The following is a 24,648-nucleotide window of genomic DNA, read 5'->3' on the forward strand; positions in this document are numbered from 1 at the left end:
TGTTGGATTATCAAAAAAGCAGGAGAGTTCCAGAAAAACATTTACTTCTGCTTTATTGACTATGCCAAAGCCTTTGTGTGGATAACAACAAACTCTGGACAATTCTGAAAGAGATGGAAATACCAGACCATCTGACCTGCCTCTTGAGAAATCTGTATGCAGGTCAGAAAGCAAAAGTTTGAACAGGACATGGAACAACAGACTGGTTCCAAATTGGGAAGGAAGTACGTCAAGGCTGTATATTGTCACCCTGCTTATTTACCTTATATGCAGAGTACATCATAAGAAACACGGGGCTGGATGAAGCACAAGCCAGAGTCAAGATTGTCGGGAGAAATATCAATAACCTCAGACATGCAGATGACACCACTCTTAGAAAGCGAAGAACTACAGAGCTGTAAGGCCGGACCCCGGGGCCATGATGGGTCCCCCCCTTCTCTCCCCTGCCGGTGGGTAAGTCCCTAACGGAAGGAGCCTCCCAGATCCTGGGGACCAATGACAGCACAGTTCGCCAGCTAAAGCCGCCCCACCCCAGCCACGCAGAAGGACCTATCAGCCTGCAACGCCTCGGCCTGGCGACCTATCCGAACCCCCGTCCATTAACCTGACCATCCCTTGCAATGAACGTATATAAGCCGCTTCTAACACGGTCTGGGAGCGGACTTCCTCGACCTGCCTCGCTGGGGTCCGAGAACCCCGCCCAGTAGCGCTTCGCCATTAAAAAGCCTGTTAGACACTTTTTTGGTGTCCTGGTCATCTTTTTACCTAACAAGAGCCTCTTGACGAAAGTGAATGAGGAGAGTGAAAAAGTTGGCTTGAAACTCAACATTCAGAAAACGAAGATCATGGCATCTGGTCCCATCACTTCATGGCAAATAGATGGGGAAACAGTGGAACCAGTGACAGACTTTGTTTTCTGGGGCTCCGAAATCACTGCAGACGGTGACTGCAGCCATGAAATTAAAAGATGCTTGCTCCTTGGAAGAAAAGTTATGACCAACCTAGACAGTATATTAAAAAGCAGAGACATTACTTTGTCAGCAAAGGCCTGTCTAGTCAAAGCTATGGTTTTTCCAGTAGTCATGTATGGATGTGAGAGTTGGATTATAAAGAAAGCTGAGCACCAAAGAACTGATGTTTTCGAACTGTAGTGTTGGAGAAGACTCTTGAGAGTCCCTTGGACTGCAAGGAGATCCAACTGGTCCATCCTAAAGGAAATCAGTCCTGAATATTCATTGGAAGGACTGATGTTGAAGCTGAAACTCCAATACTTTGGCCATCTGATGTGAAGAACTGACTCACTGGAAATGACCTTGAGCTGGGAAAGGCTGAAGGTGGGAGAAGGGGACAAAAGAGGATGAGATGGTTGGATGGCATCACCGACTCGATGGATGTGATTTTGAATAAACTCCAGGAGTTGGTGATGGACAGGGAGGCCTGGCGTGCTGCAGTCCATGGGGTCACAGTCGGACACGACTGAGTGACTGAACTGAACTGAAGGGGATTCTATGTGACTTCGGGCTGGTGGTTTTTACAACATTAAGGAGGCAAGATGGGGGCAAGGGAGAGAGAAGCACTTGTTAGGCTCTGTGAAGTGGGTGCTTGAAGAAAAGGAATCTGCGTAAAAGACTGATTTAAACTGCACATCAGCATTATTGAATAAAGCTAAGATTATTATAGGGCCCCATTTCAGAGACTTTTATTTATAACTGACCAATCTATGAAACAACAGCTTAACTACCAGGCTTGGGGAGGAGAGAGCATGTGTGACACGCCCCTCAGTTCTGCATCTCAGACACGCAGCAGGGACAAGCCTCGCTTTCACTTACGAGCAGTGTTCCCTGGGCTTCAGAGGAGACTCTGAGTGACGGTCAAATCCTAAGAGTGATTCAACACCCTGACCCAGGAGAGTGCGGGTTGACGAGGGTCAGGGTCTGAAATCAGGTGCAGCTCTCTCGAAGCCTCTCCTCTTCCCTGCGACTCCTAGTTACGTCTCTGAGTGAAGCAACAGACACGTGACTGCGTGTGATCACTGGTGAAACCGCCCTTCACTTACACGCAGGTAAAACCCACCAAAGGCAGATAAATACCCAGCGCTGAGAAACGAGGCCCGGTTCTCACACGCTGGGCCGGGCCTTTGGGTCCTCTGCCACCGCCCAGAGGACCTGGGACAGAAACAGAGTGACGTAAGCGGCCCCTTTGTCCCTTGCTCAGCAAGGGGGCACTGTGCCCTGTGGGCTTGGGGGGGAGCCTCGGTGCGAGCACGGCGCGGACGGACGATGAAGGCGGCAAGGACCGCGGGCAGGAGGGTGACATGCGGGCTCTGCAGGGGGCCGGCAGGGCAGCCGCTCGGGAAGCCCGATGGGGCTGTGGGCCCAGACCCGAGAGAGGGGCTCTCAGACAAGGCGGCGATGGGGCTGTGGGCCCAGACCCGAGAGAGGGGCTCTCACACAGGCGGCCGACTTCAATCCTGCCCGATGGGGGCTCCGTGCTGCTCTTTCCCTTCGAAGGCAGACGGGGGAGAGTTTTCTGAGAAGAGAGCAAGGAGACCAGCCTGAGGGATAAGCTGTTCGCGAGCCTACAGGGGAGCTGCTGCCTTCCAGGGAGAGTGCTGAGAGCCAAGGGAGGAGGAACACACACCCGGCCGCCTCCTCCCCCCTCGGAGGAGATAAGGCCGGCCTGCACGACCCCTCTTCTGAGAACTGCCCAACAGCTACGGGCCGTCCTCCTCCTAACTCTGTGTCCCTGGGAGAACTACCCACACACGCCCCATCTGAACTTCCGCATCGAACACAGGATACCTCACAAGGCTGCTGGTGGGCATTCTCAGTGCTTGGGTGAGACATGGCACCAGTGTCCAGAGAGGCGTGAGGAACCCATGCTGGTGACGAGCACCCACCACCGCCACCTTCACCGATAAAGCCGACCCCCGACAGACGCAGGACCCAAGGCAGCCCTCTCCGCCCGCCCAGGCCCCACAGTCGGTGACTGTCAGAGCGGAGATGAGCCTGTCCGCCTCCTGCCTGTGAGGTCAGCGTCCTTTCTGTTCCAGAGCTGTTAGTATCTGCTTCCACTTAAGGTGCTTCACAACGAAACAGCTTCTCGTGGAATTTAAGAGTGAGCAGGTTTGGCCGACTAGACTAGGAGACTCATCGGCTAGACCAGACGGGAGAAAGACAGACACCAAGATAAAAATTCCAAAAGGAGACTCATGCCGAAGTTTTCTCCAAACAGCACTGTTGTGTGAGCTCTTGTGAGGTCACACACGCGTGGGTGCAGAAAAGTCATTACTGTACATAAAGAAGTCAGGGTGAGACAGGCTTCCTCTAAAAGCACGCGGAGTCTTGTTCTGTGCGTGTCAACCCTGGAGGAGGGAAGCAAGTTTAATGAGTGATCTCCAACTGAGAGGCATTTGTTCTAGAAGAATGGCAACTGTGGGGAAACACGATGGGCCCAGACTGGAGGCATTTCTAGAAAAAGCAGAGAAGACACTGGTTTAAATTCTTGCACGAAGAAGTCCTTTTTTTTTTTAAGCTGCTGCTGCTAAGTCACCTCAGTCGTGTCCAACCCCATAGATGGCAGCCCACCAGGCTCCCCCGTCCCTGGGATTCTCCAGGCAAGAACACTGGAGTGGGTTGCCATTTCCTTCTCCAATGCGTGAAAGTGAAAAGTGAAAGTGAAGTCACTCAGTCGTGTCCAACTCCCAGCGACCCCATGGACTGCAGCCTGCCAGACTCCTCCATCCATGGGATTTTCCAGGCAAGAGTACTGGAGGGGGTTGCTATTGCCTTCTCCTTTTAAGCTACAGAGGAACTAAACAGTGAACAGGCTGAAAAAACTATAAAACCAAACAAGCCTCTCACTGCTCTGCTTTCTGAAAACTTCTCAGAACGCTGGGGAACCTTTTATCCCTATAGAAACATCTCACCTATCCAAAGACACAGGGTCCACTTAGGGGGCAATTCTGGTCATTGTTTATAAGTTCCTGTAGACTTCCGGAGGACTTTATTCAAGTCCAAGACAGAGCATATAAATCTCCGTTGCCTCTGACTGTTCCATTGTTATTATTATTTTTAATATGTAGATTGAGCTTTTGATCTAATCTTAGTTTATCTACAGAAGCACAGGGTAAAGTACCCCTGGGCTACGCCTCTGTTCTAAACTCCACGTTCTGTTCCACGAAATGAGTGAACAGATTGTATCTAGAACAGAGAGGCTTGGCTTCCCCCCAAGAAGGGTCAAAGTCAGAAAGAGCTTCTGTGAGGCTCTGACGGACCTTTTAATTCCATCCCAACTCTGCCTCTAAAAAACTTACAAAGTCAACTCATAATTCTATGGCATAGAATGGGCGCTTGATAAATAGGGAAAGAGACGATGGGCCTGGAACTAAGTACGTGTGTATGTGATTTGTCTGGCAGAGTGGGATCAAAGTCCCTGAGACGCTGGCCAGGGAGCAGGGAGCAGTCGATCAAGCGCCCCTGGGGGAGCGCTCCCATCCTTCTCCAGCCTGCGCGTGACTGCGCTACTGCTTTTCACGTGCTGCTGCCATCTTTGTTGCAGGAAAACATTCTCCTCAAAAGGATGCTCAGCGCCAGTGACACGTCTTAACCGGAAAGGAAGGTTAGCAGCAGAGGCGCAAGCAACACTCATAAAACAATCCAATTTTTTTTTTTTTTTTACTTTCTCTGTAGCAGAAAGTTCAGACCAGGATAAGTTTTTGGAATTTATGATGGCACAAATGCTTGGCTGGGTTTCAACTTTGCTCACCTGGAACCTAAACTCTGGAGAGTTAAGATCTTGGTTAAAAATGGTCAAGGAAAGCTGAGCAAATACTCAAGAAGGGGACAGATACTTCTGCAAATACTCAAGAAGGGGACAGATACTGATGTGAAATGTTGAACCACAGCATTTCAGAACTGGAAGGAGCCTTGGAGCTATAGTATGAGCCTTTGATTTTATAGACAAGAGACTGGAGGCTTGAAGTTCAAGCTCCAAAGGACCCTCAAATATCAGTCAGTGTCTAAAACACTTCATTTTATTTTTCTCAATTAAGAAAAACTGATGATTGGTTATAAAATTCTTCTTTAGGAGAAGAGAGAATTTCTTATTGTGATAAAAATTAAGAAGTTACCATCTTGACTAATTTTAAGCGTATATCAGTAATTCAATAGTGTTAAGTACATTCACATTGTTGTAAAACACATCTCTAGACCTTTTCTACCCTGAAAACCTGAGATGACACCCATTTAGACACTTAACTCCCCTTTCCACGCCCCAGGCCCTGGCTGCTGCCACCACCCTCCTCCCCACCTCTGTGCCTGGCCCCGTGAGGACTCTCACTCGGGGGGAATCAGCAGTGCCGGTCCTTCTGCGTCTCGCTTAGCGCACTGAGCGCAGGCTTGCAGGTCCATACACGCCGCAGCCTGTGTCAGTCTCCTTCTTTTTAAGACTGAATAATATTCCCCTGCACGTAAACGCTACGTTTTGTTGTTTATCCATCCGTTAGTGGGAATTTGGGTCACTTCTACCTTTTGGATACTGTGAATGATGTGTAACTCTTTCCGTGTATTTTAAATGCCCCTCATCTACAGATTGGAGAAGGCAATGGCAGCCCACTCCAGTATTCTTGCCTGGAAAATCCCAGGGGCGGAGGAGCCTGGTGGGCTGCAGTCCATGGGGTCACTAAGAGTCGGACACGACTGAGCGACTTCACTTTCACTTCTCCTTTCATGCATTGGAGAAGGCAATGGCAACCCACTCCAGTGTTCTTGCCTGGAGAATCCCAGGGACGGGGGAGCCTGGGGGGCTTCCGTCTATGGGGTCGCACAGAGTCGGACACGAATGAAGCGACTTAGCAGCAGCAGTAGCAGCATCTACAGATGACTTTCCTCTCCTCCATCAAAATGACTGCCAAATGAACTTTAGAGATTCGTCTGAGCCTACCAGCACAGTGCTTCAGCTAAGAGTGAACCAGAGGCCCGGGAGCACGCAGCACTGCCCTTCCCACAAGACCTGTGGGCAAAACATCCGCCCTCTCAGGCCGTCTGCAGGATGACATTCGGGTTAGCAAGCAGGCTGCCACCCATGTCATCAACCCCCTTCCCAGTGTCTTCAATGGCTGTGCAGAGCGTCCGCCCGGAAGTGTGCATGGCAGCAGGTTCACGGTTCTGGGTCTGATACAGCCACTATCTGAATTGTTTCCTTAAAGAACGTGAACAGCTAACATGGTATGGAATCTTGTCATCACTAAACAGCTGCTGACAATAACGGTATAACTCCAACATCTTGTTATCCAGAGTTAGAAGACACGATATCCAGCTCACCTTCTCAGGGTGTAACTACAGCCTACAGTTAACAATATACGTCCTCATCTCAATACTTAAGTTACACAAACCCTGCTGAGCTGGACACATGAATGCTGCGCCACTGGCTCAGTAAGCAAACATCCTTCGGAAGTAAGTCCAGTGTTCCATCGCCAGCCTGCACGCGCGAGTGCGGGGCTGGGAACCTGTCAGCCTGCTCGGCTCAGAGCCCGGCAGAGCTGAAGGGGCGCTGTCCCAGGGGGCACACTGGCGGACGCTGAGAGCGGCACACAGCTGAGCGCACCCCCAGGCTTGGCACAGACATTTTAGTTTCCACCAGGTTTGAACAAAAAGGTGCTACACGCTAAAGATTCAGCTGGATTCTCCTGAGGCCATAATCGTGACTCACGCACTCCAAGGACATTGCGGCTGAGTGCAGGAATGCGGGCGCGGGGCCTGCTCAGCAAGCGCTGCGGGAGGGGCTCCTGCTGCCGCTTCTCCCACAGGTAAGGGCTATCAAGCCAGGGATGCAACCCTGCTTCAGAATGCTGGGGAAATGCTTTCTCTGTGAAGGTGAAGTCGCTCAGTCATGTCCAACTCTTTGCGACCCCGTGGACGGTAACCTACTAGGCTTCTCCATCCATGGGATTCTCTAGGCAAGAATATTGGAGTGGATTGCCATTTCCTTCTCCAGGGGATCTTCCCAACCCAGGGATCGAACCCAGGTCTCCCGCATTGGAGGCAAACACTTTAACCTCTGAGCCACATTTCTCACAATCTCTGTGAGCTACCCAGGCTGGGCACTGCCCTCCCTGCAGGCTACGGAGTACAGCAAACAGCCATACAAAAGAAGGCTGGTTACAATCCTAAAGGCGTGGCATATCCTAAGGGCTTACAATCCTTAGAGTGTGGAGCTCTAACTCGAGGGTGACCACAGTCTAATGAACAACTTATACAGAAGGATCAGAAGGAATACACACTCCGAACAGCAAAATGGAGAAAGGAACAAAGGTGAAAGCAGAGTCTGGTTGACGCTCTTGCTTCTCTGTCTGGCGTGAGCCACCCAGATCTCTGCAGACGTCTCGGGCAGAACGTCCCCTGTGACTTCTCCACAGCCCAGACGGTGGGAGCCGCGTGCCTGGGCCCCTCACTCGGCTGGCTTCCACGCACCATCCCGGTGCCACTGGCACCCACGCGAAGGGCCTCTCCTGCTTTTCTGACCTCACCTGGGAAGCGGACAGGGAAGCCAAGTTTAGCAGGGGCTAGTCCGGGACCTGCTTTCAGCAGAGGAAGAACTCACACGAGCTGCCAGGCTCAAGCTGTGTTTATGAAACCATTTTATCTGGAAACAGAGTTTAAACAAAAGTGGGCGAATGTCTCTGCTGTACAGGATGCGAGGACACAGGCAGCTGGAGAGAGAGGGGCCTGGGGTTAGGGGAGAGGTGGTGGAGAGACAGGCCCAGGGTTAGGGGGAGAGGTGGTGGAGAGAGGGGGCCTGGGTTTAGGGGGAGAGTTGGTGGAGAGAGAAGGGAGCCTGGGGTTAGGGGAGAGGTGGTGGAGAGAGAGGCCTGGGGTTAGGGGAGAGGTGGTCCACAACAGCGTGTCCACAACAAAGAAGCGGCATCCGGCCGGCTTGCAGTCCGTGGGCCACAGCTGCGGACAGTGAGGGAACGGAGCCCGAGGTGCTCATGCAGGGGAACTCACTCTGCACATGTGAGAGTCACGCCTAGGGGCCGTGGGGAAGGAGAGTCATGCCTAGGAGCCATGGGGAAGGCTGGTGTGAGCTGCTGATGCTGCTGGAATCCCTGGGGTGGCCACGTGAAGACTAAACATCTCGGCACATGAAGGAAGGATGGCCTCTGAGGACAGGATGGGCTAGGATGACATGGTCCTTAAATGTCTGGGAAACAACACTGGGAAAGGGCTTGAATCTTGATCCTTCCATTCCTCCTGATGCAGGAGCTCTTGTCCTGGACCTACTGAGTCTGCCCTCAGGAATGGAAGCCTGAGTGTGTGTCTGGCCAGGCGCCCCGAGACAGGGCATCCAGCCTTCTCGCACCTCAGATTCTCTGTGCCTAGACAACCAGAAGAAATCTTTCCCCGGAGACGTCTGTAAACACTGCAGAATCTCACCCTGCGACAGGGGCATCATCAGTGTCAGAGCCAGGACCCTCTGCGAGAACGGTGGCAGGAGGCGGGCCGCGGCGGGAGGCCGCTCCCGGTCTCAGGGTCACCCACCGAGGCGCGCGCCTGGTGGCTGGCAAGGGGCCACGGGCTCTCTCCAGGGAGACGCTGCTGGGACGCACGAGCATGGGCTGGTCTCCCAGTGGAGCGCCCCGTGGAGGTGGACGTGACGTGGGGGTCGCTGTGGCTCTGGGGTGACGCCACAGGTCACTGGGTCCCCTCCCTCCTCCCACGGACCACGTGACGGCCCTCGCGGGTTCGGGGCAGCCGGCGAGACAGCAGGCTTCCGGCGGCACACGCCCTGGACCGAGGGCCACGGGCTCAGGAACCAACAGCGTGTGTTCATTCAGTCCCGGAACAGTGAGGAGCCGCCGCCACGCAGAGCCGGGCTGGCGCTCCTGAGCACCGCGGCGAGCCGGCGGCTGTCCGAGGGCATCTCGCGCGATCACCAACTGACTGACCCCCTGCGGCTCAGGCCATCGGAGTGAAGCCCGCGTGGCAAGGGAAGCCCAGCTCGGGGGCCCGCTCCACATGAGGGCGACCGGGGCCTCAAGAGGGCCAGGCTGCGGGAGGGGGCGGCGGCCGGGGCGGCAAGGGTGCCACCTGGATGCTGCGGCGGGGCCCCTGGAGGGTCTCGGGCAGGCAGGTCACCTGCTCTGACTTCCCTTTCAGAGGCTCACTGGCGGCCTGTGGAGAACAGCGTGCCGGGGGCAGGGAGGGTGGCAGGCCCAGTGGAGACCCACAGATGCGGCTTTCTTGACGGCCTCGAGGCCAAGGCCAGCCCGACCGGCTCAGCACCAGGCGGCTCAGGGAGGTAACTCCAGTGAGCGTGACGCTGGGATTTGGCACAGTCTTGACACGACAGGGAGACCCCCGCTGCTCTGTCGGTTAACACAGAAGACTTGCGCCCAGAAGCGGCTGCTCGCCCCCGCCCGCCCCCCATCGAGAACGGTCGCCTGGCAGCTGTCCTGGGGACGGCCCGGCCCGTGGCCCCAAGGTTTGAAACTGGTTTGTGCAGATTCACTGGGCATGTCTGGTGAGAGCCAGTCTATCCATTTTTTTTTAAATAAAGCATTTCAAACTGAGAAGTGACACAGACAATTATATAAGAGAAGAAATGGTGGTGTACAGGTCCCTTTTCTCAGCAGTTCCTACTCTGAGCAACTTTACAGTAAAAGAGAAAAGCAGTCTGTTTTGGAGGCGCTTGCCAACCTCTGTGTGGGAAAATGCCAAAAACTGCATCTTCCTGAATTTATGCAAAATAAGGATGCAGGCTGCTTGTTTTTCCAAGTTCTGGTGCCAAAGGATCCCATAAAACTCCCCCATTGATGCCTCAGGAAGGCCATCCTTCTAGAGTTTTCAAAAGGGCAACTCACTTCTCTGCCACTATCTGCAACCTTGCAAATCTGCAGACAGCTTCTTTCTCTGACGATCCTATTATCTCTTCATGCCTTTATATTTAAAGATCATTTCTTTAAAACGGCCGAGTTACTCTACTCCTAGATAAGTGCAGAACTCAGAGAGAGCTGTCCGAATCTGAAAGGTTAGGATAGAAGGGACTGTTCTATGACGCAGGTAAGATAACAAGACTATTAACTTTGCCGTAAGATGAGAACCAGCTCCTGATACTGCTTCCGTCATGAACGGTTTAGAGTCGAGCATGAAGAAGGGTCAGAGATGTAAATATATATCCCGATACACGTCACAAGTCACGACACGACTTAACGTCAGCCGCGCCAGGATCTCCTGACGATGCGAAAGGAGCGCCTTCTAACACACTCACGGGTCTCAGGAGAATGTTAAGGGTGTCCTTCCACAGCTAAACAAACTCACTGTGAGGAAGAGCGGAAAGCAAACGGAAGCAGAAACGGACCTTACGGTGGGACTAGTGCTGAACTAGAGAAAAACAGTGGAAAGGACGGCTTTTCAGAGGGTGAGAAACCCAGCAGACAGCAGGCCGCTCCGCCTCTGGTGCCCTGACCGATTCTGCCGAGACAAGGACACGTCGCTGCACCCGGAGGCCCGGCTGCGGCCCCGTCCTCCTTGCAAGGAAGAGCAGAGCGAGAGGCCAAGGCGACCGCCGGCTCTCCCGCAAGAGGAAACAAATCCCTCGCCGGGGCCTTGGGGGTTGGGGCCTACGTAGCTATGCTTCACACCCGCAGACACGCTGCCACGTGGCAACAAAACAGCTTCATCGCCAGTAACACTGTCCTCAGGAAAAGGGCAGCACGGTCTTGAGTTATGATCTTTAAAACACTAGGAAAAGTAGAATATATTTATACTCTTTGACATACGTCCAGGTATCAACGTGTAATGCATCCAACAAAGAGATGAAATTTTAAAGAATTCTCCCATACTTAGAGCACCATCGTCTAGTAAAGTGTGGGGACCCAGCTCCCCAGAGGCCGTGTGCTCTGGGAACTCGGAGAGCTGGCACTTCCTTCACGCACCCCTTGATTCAGTGACAGAACAGCTCGTCTCTGGCCACACGAGCAAGAAGAGAGTCTCTCAATCCCGGGTGGGACTCACAAGCCCCAGAGCTGCGACTCCCGATCACGGGGGATGTGTGAGAGCTCCAAGCTCTTGGCCACCTCACCTGCCGACGGATTATGCCCAGGTCTCTTCTGGCTTTATTCACCAGGGCTTGAATTTCTGCAGGATCCTTCACATTCTTGTTTTCTCTGAAGGCGTCTCTTATCCTCCGGATGGCATAAGTTCTAAATGAATTCAGGGAAAAAGAGGAAAATGTGTCAGTGTGTCTGAAACAATGCTTTTAAATGAATTCACAAGAGTTTCCCTAGGAATCAGCTGTCTGCGGGGCCCCTGGGGAGAATCATCTTTGCTTGCTGCTTTGGGCACAGGCCCATCCATTCCTATGCTGGGATGACTGAGCAAACAGATTTAGGGAGGTGAATCGACTCTGGACAAGTCACACGGAACTCCAGAAAATGCTCCTCAGGTTACGGGCTCCTCAGAGCTGTTGGCCTCTGGCTTCCCTCCATTGACACGGACGACTGGTCCTCAACGTGCAGAGACAAGCGAGGACTGCGGTGGGGCCAGGCACTGTACGAGCGGGCACCGAGACGGCGATGGGTGCCGCCCTGGGGTCAGCTCTCCAACCTCACCCTGCCCTCCGGCTGTTGCCTCCTCCTGTGGACTGCGACACACGTGGTCCATACTGGGGCCCCGCCACAGCTGGGAGTGGAGAGGACACCAAGAGGCTTTAGAGTCCATGAAGAGCAAGCATGGACAAACTGGACTGAGTAGGTAATTTAAGTTGCGATGGAAGAAAATGTCTCAGAAGTGATAACAATAAATTAACAGGGTTCATGGAGGTTTAATAACCAGACAACTATGCCAAGATATTTACTTATAAAACCCTGAACTCCAAGGTCAGAGGAAAAATACTTCCAGAAAAGATAAAAAGATAACTTTAAGCTGGTAATAATGAATGCGACATAGCTAAGTACAACCTCAGATTTTTATGTTCAGAAATCTGCAAAGAAAACAGCTGTTTTCCAGTCATTTGCTGAACTGCATTGAGGGTCCAAAGGGACAAGAAATGACATCTATGGATCTAGGATGCACGGCCCAGGGACCAGGCACAGGAGACTGTGCTCAGAATGGGATATGCATTACCCGATTTAATACGCACAAACTACAACTCAGAGGTAATAATAATAAAAATGGCCAAGATCAAATGCCCAGTAAGTGGTAGAACTAGGTTCTGCAAACAGCTGAACAGAATCTGTGATTTTCAACTGTACCTGCTATAAGCCAAGTTGCTATCCATTCGCCAAGGCATTAAAAGAACAAAAACTGACTGGCCTCACGAACAGCAGAAAGATCATCTCGTCCCAACGGTACTTCAAGTCTTGCTACAAATAGTTCAGGTGCCAAGCAAGTCTTAGGAAAGTGGCTGAGAGCATTATGAGGCAAAGAGCTACTGACATAAGCAGTAAGCCTAAGTGGAACAGCTGAGCTTCATTATTTCAAGGAGGAGGACACTGACCAGTGAGGAGGGTATGGAGTGAGGAGGTAAAGTCTCCATCAGAAGAGCCACCCTGGAGACCAAAGGCTCTCAGTCTTGGGGGGAAGCTGCCAGTAAACCCGACAGGCTTCCCCCGCTGGTTTACTGTTACCATAAGGGGCAAGTGCATGAGCGCGGACGGGGCGCCGCTGTTCCTTGATCCCACCCCGCCAAGCACCGCGTCCAGGAGGAGCCACAGACTCCCGCCTCACGGGAAGACCCGGAGTTTCCTGACGGCCGGCCTGCTGTTTCTCCACACAGGGAGTGTCCTTCTCCAGCCTGATTTCTTGGCTAACTCTTCCATGTCCTTAAAGACCTAACCAAGTTAGTAACAAATAAGACAAAAGATTAATATCCTGAGTACATGTAAACCAAGTAGAAGGAGAGAAGGACCACAGTCAACGAGCGAGAGGTATGCACCAACAGTTCACAAGGGAACCTAGAGTGACTAAGCTTGGAGAGAAGCGTGACATAAATATACGGATCCTCAGTCTCAGCGATGATCAAAGAAGCGAACATGTAATCAGGGCAGAATCTCCTGTCTATCAAATTAGCAGGTTTTTTTTTTTAAAGGGCATGTACAGCTTGATGGTGGGATATGAACTACACTTCCTGTGGGGAAACGGGCATCATAATCTGTAGTAACGTTCATAATCGTTAATCCACTAACTCTACTCTTAGTGATCCTGTAGCAACAGCCTGTAGAAATAACAAAGCTGTATACAGAAAGATATTCACTACAGAACTGTCTATAAACGTTAAAAGTTGAAACAACCATAAATGTTCAACAGAGAAGCGGCTACATAAATTATGACATCATGCAGCTTTTAAAAGAGATGGTTCCAAACCGTTAAAGTCACAGGTACCAAAGTCAGAGGCACAGAAAGGTGTGAGGAGGGTATTCAGTCTCCCGGCCCCCGACACTCTGCTCCATCAGATGCAGGTTCCCGTGAAGCCTCCTGAAGACACTGGGTTCATAGTACACCCTCCACGTGTATATTTCTCTTCACAACAGTGGAGCTCTAAACACACTGTGCACCTTTAATTCCTGAACCAAAATACAAAATACATCATTTCCTATCAGTACAAATGAGCTGACCCATTAGTGGGCCCCTTACTTCCCTAGTGGCTCAGTGGGTAAAGAGTTCGCCTGCAACGCAGGAGACCTGGGTTTGATCCCTGGGTTGGGTAGATCCCCTGGAGACGGGAAAGGCTACCCGCTCCAACACTCTGGCCTGTAGAGTCCTCGGAGGCACAGAGAGTCGGACACAGCTGAGCGACTTGCACTTACTAACGAATGGGTGCTTCGATTGTTTCCAATCTTGCTGTGACAATCAACACCCTTGTTTCCTGTAGCATCACGTGCATGTGTGTGTGGTCAACTCACAGATACGGAAGTGGTAAGGCAAAGGACGAGTATATCTGCGGTTTTAATAAAATATCGCCCAAGTTCTCTCTGCAGAGGGACGAGCCCACGCTTCCCCCAGCAACATGTACACTGCTTGTTTCCAGCACCACTGCCAACGTGTGCTGTCAAACTTTCTGATCTTTGCTGACCAAACAGATGAAAGACGGTCTCTCATTTCACTTTACATTTTGCTTGTTATGAGTGCTGCCGACCAGTTTTTCACAAGCCTAAAGCCATTCGTGTCTCTGTTAATGCTCTCTGCCTTTTCCTAACTGAGGGATCTTTCCGACTGATTTTAAGATGGTGCTAAGGAAACCACCCCTTTGGGATGAGTCGTGAAGTTCTCCCTGGACCGCCACCTGACTTTATGTTTGTGCGCTTTGTCATGGACAAGTGTCCTGTTCCGCCAAGTGGCCACTTTTTACATTATGACTTCTGGTTATACATCACAGGTACAAGTCTTCTCTACTGTGAGATCACAACAAATGCGCACCCATGTATTCCTGAGAACTTTTCTGGTCCATATTTTTATGTTTGACTCTTTGATTTTTGGAATTAATTTTGGTGGAAGCTGTTGAATATGGAATCTAACTTTACCCTCTAATGTTAAGTTTTCTGAAATGAAAGATACTAAGTCTATACTCAGGATGATCTCATTTATGTTAAATACAGAAAAAATACAAAGAGATAGCATGTTTTAAATTACTTTTGATTACTGGAGTTTATGCTTTCTAAATTTTAAAAATATTTTTAAAATTTATTTTGGCTGTGTTGGGTTTTCGTTCCTGTGTGAGCTCTTCTCTGGTTGCAGCGAGCAGGGCCTACTGCCAAGTTGCGGTGTGTGGGTTTCTCACTGCGATGGTTTCTCTATCGCAGGAAGCAGGCTCTAGGGCACAGGCTCAGCAGCTGCGGCTCCCGGGCGCCACGGCGCAGTCTCAGCGGCTGTGGTGCACGGGCTTAGTTGCCCTGTGACATGTGGGATGTTCCCGGATCAGGGATGGAACCCATGTCTCCTGCGTTGGCAAGTGGATTTTTTTTCACTAAGCCACCAGGGAAGCCCCACTCTCTAAATTATTATAATAATTCTTATTTATTAATAATTTAAAGTGCTGGTAATTTACCATAACAAAGAAAAATCAGAGAAGGTTCAACCTGTGAGAGAAGAGATTAGGAAGGAAATATACTTAGACAAATACATATAGCCAGGAGACATGTACCACTGAGGATTAAATTAAAGCAGTGCCCTGGGGAAAAGAGGAAGGCAGATGACAACAAAAGGTTCTACGAGGATTTTTTAAGGCAATGCAGGGACAACAAGGCAGATGTGTCCAGCAGGCTACCAGAAACGTGGTTTTGGATCTCTGATGAGAAGGTCCAAGCTGGTAATAAACCTGAAAGTCCCCGACAAAGAAGAACGAGGCACGACGGTGGGGCAGTTACGTCTGCTCTGACGGCAGCTGCAGCACCGGAAGAGCAGCTGGCCTGGGGCGCAGCCCGGGGGCGATGGCGCCAATGTTTAAAGCCAGGCAAGGTGCCGAGGCAGGAAAGACGGAGACAAGGAGGCCCAGTTCATAAGCAGGGAGGACACAGGAACGCCACTAGTCCCAGAAAAGACACGACAAAGCCTGGGCAGAGCCCCACTGGGAGCGAGCAGTTAGGAGGCAGTTAGTACCTGCAGCAAGAACACGGCGGCATGTGCTCAGTGACGACAGCGCAGTACACACAGGAAGAAACACCCTGGATTTTTGGAAACGCTTACGCTTGTGAATAACAACTAGGAGAAGGAAAAAAACTTTGCCACATAATAAGAAAATATTTTTAAAATAATGAAAAAGTTAATGCACAGAATCTTTGGAGTGTAGTCAAAGCCATACTCAGATGAAAATTAATGGCTTACCCAGCTTGATTATTAATAAAGTAAAATCACAGTTTAATAAATTAGAAATATTTCCTAACATTTTAGAAAAGCAGTAATATCCCATAGGAAAATGAGACAAATTATTTTAAAAATGTGCCAAATCAATGAAAAGTGAAAAAAAAAACCCCAGTGAAACTAGCTAAGACAATTGAGTTTGTTCTTTTATGTTATGACTTCTGAAGTGTACATCAGAAAGCAAAATTATAAGGAAAAAAAAGAGTTAGGAGGATTGGAAGCTTGAGCAGAGGGGTTTCAAACAATTATTTCAGAAACAGAGCCGGGGCAGGCTGGCGAGAAGGCCCGTGGAGCTGGGCAGCACCCAGTACAGTGGGCCAGTCTGGCAAAGTGGGTGACTTTTCTCCAGCTGAGTTCAGTTGCCCAGGAGTGGTTGCGGAAAAGACAGATGTGTTAGTAAACCCACGGCTGCAGTTCTGACAGGTGAGTATAACAGGAGGGCAAAGAGAGAGAAAAACCTTCTAGGGTGCAAAAGAGACAGTGCTGGGAATTCCCTCCCCCATGGTCATAGAATTCTGAAAGCCCAGTTCTAAGAACTCCGGCCAACCTCATACTTAGTCCCCTTTGTGGAATTCAAACCCTGATCTAAATATCCAATAATAAACAATCAAAGAAATTATGGTAAATTTATGGCTTATAAGCATTAAATATTAAATATGAAAAATACGTACATCCAAGAAAAAGTGTACTCAAAATGTTATGACCTAAAAACCATTTTTACATAACTGCAGATTTTAGGTCCAGTTCTATGGAGATTTTTTTTTAAAGTAACATTCTCTTAAAAAAAAAAAGAAAAAAAAAAAGGAACTTCCCTGGTGGCCCAGTGGTTAAGACGCCATGCTTTCAATACAGGGGAACTAAGATCCCACAGGCCTCGCAGGGGCATGCCAAAAAACATCCAGAAAAAACACAGAAACAAAACAAACAAAAAGCCCTCAACAAACAATGGAAAGAAAGAACAGCACCCTCTTCCTGCAGCAGATGTCCTCTCGGGCCCTCGAGGAAAAGTTTAGGAGCATTTCTGTCCAGGCTTTCTTTCTGATGCTTAAAAACATTTAGGATCTTTAACCGACAATTCATCAAAATTAAACTTCCAGTTACCACTTGGATCCATCCTCATTGCCACTGACATTTTGTTGCAAACAAGATTTTTCAGAATGTAAACCAATCTATCAAAGTAAAGGCCACCTCTACAGTGCTGTCTGGCGCCACGGCAGAGAGGTGCACCTCCCTGCTCCTGGGGTTTAGACACGGCCGTGTGGGAAGTGCGGGGCCCTGTAGGCTGAAATCAGAGAGCTCGGACTCATAGTGCCTTTCTCCCCTGATCCTGGACCAAGAGGGGTGAGGGACCAACTGTCCTTCATCCGTGATTCCTGCAAACACTCCTGTGGGGGGCAACCAAGGCGCCACTCAAGCACTAACTGTCCTCACGGAACTGGCCACCTTCCTTTAAAAGCCCCACCATGACATCAGTGCGCCACGGGCAGGGACGGGATTTTCTGCCTTCTTCCTCCATGACCCCCTCATCTACCAGACATGAGCCTGACCTTGTACCAAAAAGGCAAACTCAAGCTTTCACTGTGTAATAAGAGCTAAAAGTTGGAAAACTACAGAATACCATTTTTAAAATTTTACTTTAAAATTATACTGTGAACCGTGCCAGTGTAAGACAGGGCCTTTAAATGATTTAAATTTAAAGAAGAATAACTATCTATGGTAGATTATTCAATTACTTCTGGATTTTCCACTTTATGGGAGAAAATAAAGCATGAACAATAGAAATTCCTCTAGTAAACAACAGAAACAGAACAATTCCTTGTGGCCTAAACTCAAACGTCTTCATTAAAATGTTCTGACAGTGCTGCTAAAATGAAGCCAAATAAAGTGACTTCTGTTTATGTTATCCTTCCTCCTGCCATTACTCACCAGCAAGGATAAGTGAGCCAGGAAGAAAAGAGGACGGGGACATAGCTAAGTCACCAAGCTTGTGCTCAGCTCGCCATTAAGGACAGTTTACAGAGCAGAGAAGTGCACAGTGGTACTCGTTCCCCCTTCCTAGAATGTGTGTAGTAGCAGAACACCGGCTGGGTTATTCAGAAGGAAAAAAAATAAAAAAAAACTACCTAAGAATATTCCAGAGATACAGTAATCATCTGTAAAACCAAAAACCAGGAGGTAAATATGGATGTTCTCGGGACTCAGAATTCTTGGCTGGGAAGGAAGGTCAATATCGTGGCGAGCATCCTAGGAGCATCCTGGCTTTGAAAGCACCTTGAGGGACCAGCTGGGCCTGGCTTCCCTCCATCCCTGAATAAGGAGTGAGTCCAGCACCGCGAGGCCATGAGCTACCTTTACTTTACCTACTCGGCATTAAAGGACTCTGACCTCTATATGTAAGTTTATGCAAAGAGGCACAAAAACCACATCCCTCCCTGGCTTTACTCAGAAAATCCAGAAGCACTTTCACCCTTCGGTGAGCTTTAATTTTGCTGTTCACAGAGAAGACACATCTCTAACATTCTGTCTGGTCTAACATTCTATGAATTTAAAGATGCAGTTAACCTCTGTGTCTCCCGGGATGTCACTGGCTGCGTGGGCATGGAAGACCCTGTGCTGTCACAGGGGGATGGTTATCCCGACCTGAGTGCGCTTCCGCCTTGAGATGTTTGCTGGCTTGGCCGTTTAGAGTACAAATAACCTGTAACCGGCTTCCCTGGTGGCTCAGATGGTAAAGAATCTGTTTGCAAGGCAGGAGACCTCCTATTGCATCTTTCTTTCAAGTAGGTCAAAATACTTTCATGCATTACATAATTTATCTCCATGACACCTCTGTGAATCATCTAGTAGGTGTTTGGGTATTTCTGTGTTAAGATTTAATTTTATTTACAAAACTGCAAGACTGAAGAAAACTGAGCAAACATCTGCATTTACAAGTTACTACTGTTTATTTCACTATTTATATTAATACCAACTGAATAACAGTAGAATGACACTTGGCACGTACCTGCCAAAACAAAAAAAGGATACATAATTGGTCAAACCCACACGCAGCTGAAAACCCAGCCCTGATGATGAACATAAACCCCTCTCTCCTCACTCTGCCCCAACTGGCCCTGGGAGTCTCCACCTGTGGGCAAACTCCTCCTCTCCGTTTGGGCCACGGTGTGGCTGAAGGATCCTGGCCACAGGCTGTCCCTGTAACCAACCATGTCACGGTCACTGCTTAGAGCTCCTGGGCCATTCTCAGAGGTGCTGCCTCTTCCTGGCCAAGTAAGCGCATCCTCAGTCATGTAAGAGCATCCTTGGTTAGAAGACACGGAAGCGACAGAGGTGCACAGCAGTGCCGGAGAGCATCTCCGGAGAGCATCCCCCTCGGCTCCTGACATTCTTCTGCTAACTGCGTAGGTCCAAGGTCCAGCTCCCCGCTCTCTGGATGTGAACCACAGCTGTGCAGCCACCGGGTCTAACTGGTCAAGTCAGAAGGGCTTACTCCCTACCTCTTACATTTCAGCGGCAGTAACCTCAGAAACAGAAATCCGTAACACGCTTTCACTTTGAGGTGCACGAAGCTTTTATTACTTGGCTTAAATCCAAGGCCAACTTTTCAATACGCTTAAGTGCTCAGAGCGAGGTGGTTTGTGGCCTCATTACTGTAATTCCTCCATCCAACAACCCCGTCCAGAATCAACAAAGGGCACATTCTCAGTGGGTATGCAACAGTCATTTTAATGTGGGCCAGACTAACTCAAAGCTTCTTTACCTACTAAAATATTCAAAATGTCCACCTTGCATCAAAAGCCACACAAGTGTGATAAACTGCATTTACCAAAAAACTTGAAGAATTTTCAATGGATGAACACAGAGGGAGAAGCCCATGGTTGATACACGGAGGCACAGAGGAGGAGCTCGGCTCATTGCATTCTTCTGCAAAATGCAGGTTTCCTGGAAGTAAGGTGGTCTCGTGTATGATGGACAATGCAGGCAGAGAAGGGTGACTCGGCAGATCTGGGGAGCCCTCCCGCGCCTGTGTGCTTTCCAGAGCCTCAGGTGAGTGGGAATCGGATGCGACACGTGGACGCCCGCCTCCCGGCACGCACTGTGTGGCTGGGAAAGCCGCGCGGAGTGTCTGCATTTTAAAGCAGAGACGAGACCTGGAGGCGCGAGAAAGCAGAGGCAGGCACCTGGGCTCCATCAGTCTCCCTGCTCCACTAACACCCGTTACGTTTTGGGAAACGCTGACCGAGACGAAACTTCTCCCCGGGCAGCCCCATCAGGGCTCAGAGGGGTCCCAGGCGCTGCGCTGACAGTTTCCACGGGCAAGTCCTGCTCATTCATCACAGGCTCTTTACAGACCCTCCCCTCACAGCAGCTCAGGGACCCAGGACACCTGCTGCGCTTGTACCTCCTCCAGCCCTCCAGCAACGCGGCCTCCGAGGCGCCAAGTTCCATCAGCTACAGCCGAGACGGTCAGTACACTCCCCACCTCTTCTTCCAGAAGGTCCCGACCATACAAACCCCACAGCCAAGTCCAAAGTCAGGTCGTGACGACGGGGAGCAGGACGTTCCACCCACAGATACACCACCCTAGCACTGGGTTATCTTGAGCTGAAGGCAATGGAGAAACAATAGATGCGGGAAGCACTCTGTCCTGTACATTCTGCCAGAAGCAGGGCATAAGCTTCCCACGAGAAAGGTGTCCTTCTGGTACCAGGAAGGAAAGAACATTCTTATCAGCAGACATGGGGAGCTGAGGCTGAGATGAGTCTGCACAAACCACACCCAAATAATCCTTGCCTCCTGTCAGTTTCCTGATGTATTTCCTAGCCAATTTCCCATAACATCCTGTCCTTAGATGCCCAAATCCTTTCTCTGGTCACTGTACCACAACTTATGGCCCTTTGTAAAAATGGTACATAAACCTTAAGTCCAAGGGCTTTTCTGGGGTTGTCACTCTTCTCTGAGGTGCCCTTCACGTTATACAAAAATATTAACATGAAATAAAATGTGTGCATGTTCCCTCTTATTAGGTCTTTTTTGGACAGTTTAATTTGCAGGCTCCAGACACAGAGCAGAAGACAGTAAGGCTTCCCTCCCCTAGAGTGGTCTGAGCCGTATCCCTCAGGACTGGCTCTGAGATGCTGACCCAGACGTGGAACCTGGTCTTGGCTGATTGGAAGAATTCTGGGGCCTGCCGTGGCAGAGCCCTTGCGTGACGCCCCTGCCAGGAGGCTGTCTGACCGGGTCTGCTCTCGCTGAGTTACATGCCCACTGGGGCTTTCCTTCCTTCGGGCGCTCAAGTCTGGTGCTAAAGCGTCAAGTTGCCGCTAAAAGCATGATCGCCACTTCAGTGTCTCCCCAGCTTAGAGACCACCTGTACCGAAGGCCGAGCTTGCTCAGTCTGGGAGGGAAGGACCCAGAACTCTGAACTCACGCACAGGGCAGTGGGGCCTCCAGACTTGTCCAATCAATGCACGAGACACAGTTAAACCAAGACAGAGGGTCAGTGGCTTTTTCCGGCTCCAGTTTGGCTGTAAGGAACTCTTTTCTCATTTAATTTACCATTTTGCTTCTTAATAAAGAGGAAAAGGGATTTTAAGAGCTGCTTGCATCTGTGTAAGTGATTTTTGGTGAAAACACCACCACTTCTAGGGATTAGATGTAGGGGAGGGATAATTATACGGGAAAAATATTCGTATTTATCCTTAAAACATGGGTAGACAAAAAGAAATACATGAGAGCACTAAATAACTGTGCTACAGAGTAATATTTATCATTATAATGAATTGATCATATAAGTAACTTTGAATAAATAAGACCAAATGGAGGGGATATTAAATCTACTCAAAAAATTACCCCAGGAACAAAAGAATAAATGTAAGGCTATAGATACATTAATAACATCCAGTGAGGATAACAGCCAAGTAGTGAGGAAAACAAATAATTACTCTGAAAAAAGAGAGAGTCAACTAATTGAACACCAAGGACTGATTAACTGGCAAATTAGCAACATTAGTACGTAAAGGTACATAACTAGAGAAGAAAAGTGAGATGAACACGTAGATTAACACCTACGACCAAAGAGATGCTTTAAAACTGAGCCTGAACCACGCAGACGAGCTTCTGAGGCGACGGCCCTACACCAGAGACGCTCCCTTCCCTCCCTGAGATGTGATGTCTCGTTTCCAACAGCTTCTTCTTCCAGTTACATTCTCGTGACCGAAGGTCAAGTCGTTCTAACCCAGCGTGTTCAACCAGCCAGTGAGTCTGGCTAATGCTCAGTGTGTCTCAAGACCACCCTCCCCTCCTCTGCCCTCACCTGGTTGCAGCCAGCCCTCACCATCACTCACTGCGTAACCCACCTCCAACTGGCCTCCGCGTCTGTAGCCTCCTTCCGCTTCGGGTGGTCCAGCTGGAAGGTGTTGTCTGTGGTCTGTTCAGACGCCTGTGTGGCTGTCCACTGCCGAGGCTGGCGTCCAGCATCTCGGCGGGGCCCCCAAGGCTCTGCGTCCTTCCCCCTCACCTGCTCCCACCGCACCCCCAGGGGGGACACCACACTGCTGGTAGCTCAAAGCACTCAGCACAGCTACACTGGCCTGTGGGTCCATCCCCACTGCTTCAGCCTCCCTCCTCCAGCGAAGCCCTGCAGAACCCTGACAGCCCAGGGCAGCCACCATTCCTTTCCTAACCTCTGGCCCTTCTGGGGCAGGCTGTGTTGCCCCTCCTATCTGCCCCCACAACCCGCTGTTCATTCTCTATCGTGGCACCGCCTCTTGTCTTCACAGAACCCTCAGTGAGAGAATTCCATGGACAGAGGAGCCTGGAGGGCTGTAGTCCGCGGGGTCGCATAGAGTCAGAGACGACTGAGCGACTACAGCTTCTTTTTCTTTCAGTGAGTGCATTGCTCTGTGCACTGAACAAGCCCCTCCTGGGAAAAGGTCACGCTGATTATCTCTGCATTTCTGCAGGGGCTGGCACATGGTGGGTCCCCAGCCAATGTCTGCTGAAGACTCAAGCCGACCTCATCAAAGACCGCACGCTACAGTGACGGAGGTCTCTGGATGGCGAGGAAGCACCTTGGTGTGGAGTGTGGCGCAACAATTTAACTGATTTCATTAAATGACTGCTAGCTACTATGAACTGAAAAGATTTGGCAGCTGGTCTACCAGTTAACAGGTGATTGCAGTAATGCTGGAGGGCACGGCACCCAACTCCAGTGCTCTTGCCCGGAAAATCCCATGGACAGAGGAACCTGGTAGGCTGCAGTCCATGAGGTCGCTAAGAGTTGGACACGACTGAGCGACTTCACTTTCACTTTTCACTTTCACACATTGGAGAAGGAAATGGCAACCCACTCCAGTGTTCTTGCCTGGAGAATCCCAGAGACGGGGGAGCCTGGTGGGCTGCCGTCTATGGGGTCGCACAGAGTTGGATACAACTGAAGCGACTTAGCAGCAGCAGGGTGAAGTCAGATAATCAAAATGTCACAGTGATAATATTATTATGTCTCAACTTTGGCAATTTTAAATCTGCTTCTTAAAATAAGGGTGGTAGAGATCAGCTGAAGGAACCCTATTCAGGGTACTCCTATTATTAACCCAGACAAAATCCAGGAGGACACACAGTAATTTAGCTGACACCTGCTAAATCTAGAAATTCACAGGTTGGTTCATGTAATTTATCTAATTTTATCACTTCATTTGGTTTCTAAAGGTTAGAATTTTCCTAAATTGGCTAGGTATCAGTTAGCTGAGAAAATAAATGCTAGTTCAGTTCAGTTCAGTCGCTCAGTCGTGTCCGACTCTTCGCGACCGCAGGAATCGCAGCACGCCAGGCCTCCCTGTCCATCACCATCTCCCAGAGTCCACTCAAACTCACGTCCATCGAGTCGGTGATGCCATCCAGCCATCTCATCCTCGGTCGTCCCCTTCTCCTCCTGCCCCCAATCCCTCCCAGCGTCAGAGTCTTTTCCAATGAGTCAACTCTTTGCATGAGGTGGCCAAAGTACTGGAGTTTCAGCTTTAGCATCATTCCTTCCAAAGAAATCCCAGGGCTGATCTCCTTCAGAATGGACTGGTTGGATCTCCTTGCAGTCCAAGGGACCCTCAAGAGTCTTCTCCAACACCACAGTTCAAAAGCATCAATTCTTTGGCGATCAGCCTTCTTCACAGTCCAACTCTCACATCCAGGAAAAACCATAGCCTTGACTAGACAGACCTTAGTTGGCAAACTAATGTCTCTGCTTTTGAATATGCTATCTAGGTTGGTCATAACTTTTCTTCCAAGGAGTAAGGGTCTTTTAATTTCATGGCTGCAGTCACCATCAGCAGTGATTTTGGAGCCCCCCCCAAAAAAGTCTGACACTGTTTCCCCATCTATTTCCCGTGAAGTGATGCTATAAATGCTAAGACATATACAAACGTCTCCCAGCTGATGAAGTGGGATTCAGGCAGTCAGGAAGGAGGCCACAGAGAAGTACTAGGACAAGGAGTATCTTGCATCCACAACAAGGAGACACACAGCTACTGATGCGAGGCTGTGAAACGCAACGTCCTATAATGTCCATTACAGCAATTTCCTGACAGAACGTCTTGTAAGTACACTTTGCGTTAGAAAAGTATTACCCTACTGCGACACATCAATTCAGAGAGGCTGTAAGGACATCCAACTGACTGAGAACCGCATCCTGTGGTCCAGCTTTACATCTCGCTCTGTTACATTCTCCACCTTTACTTCCCTTGGCCCCGATTCTCTCCTTTATTATTTTAAAATAATAACAATTATTTCATGCTAC

The 24,648-nt window shown here is 49.8% G+C and overlaps 1 protein-coding gene across 1 annotated transcript in view; it reads right to left on the reverse strand.

The window, feature by feature from the left end:
* The window catches only part of LYRM4 (LYR motif containing 4), an 87,604-nt gene that overhangs the window by 53,646 nt on the left and 9,310 nt on the right, over positions 1 to 24,648 (reverse strand). Inside the window, exon 2 of the mRNA XM_052647993.1 lies at positions 11,083 to 11,203. Coding sequence (XP_052503953.1) covers positions 11,083 to 11,203 — 121 coding nt within the window. The remainder of the gene's footprint in view (positions 1 to 11,082; positions 11,204 to 24,648) is intronic.

The sequence above is a fragment of the Budorcas taxicolor genome, chromosome 11 (genome assembly GCF_023091745.1).
Source record: "Budorcas taxicolor isolate Tak-1 chromosome 11, Takin1.1, whole genome shotgun sequence".
NCBI lineage: Eukaryota > Metazoa > Chordata > Mammalia > Artiodactyla > Bovidae > Budorcas > Budorcas taxicolor.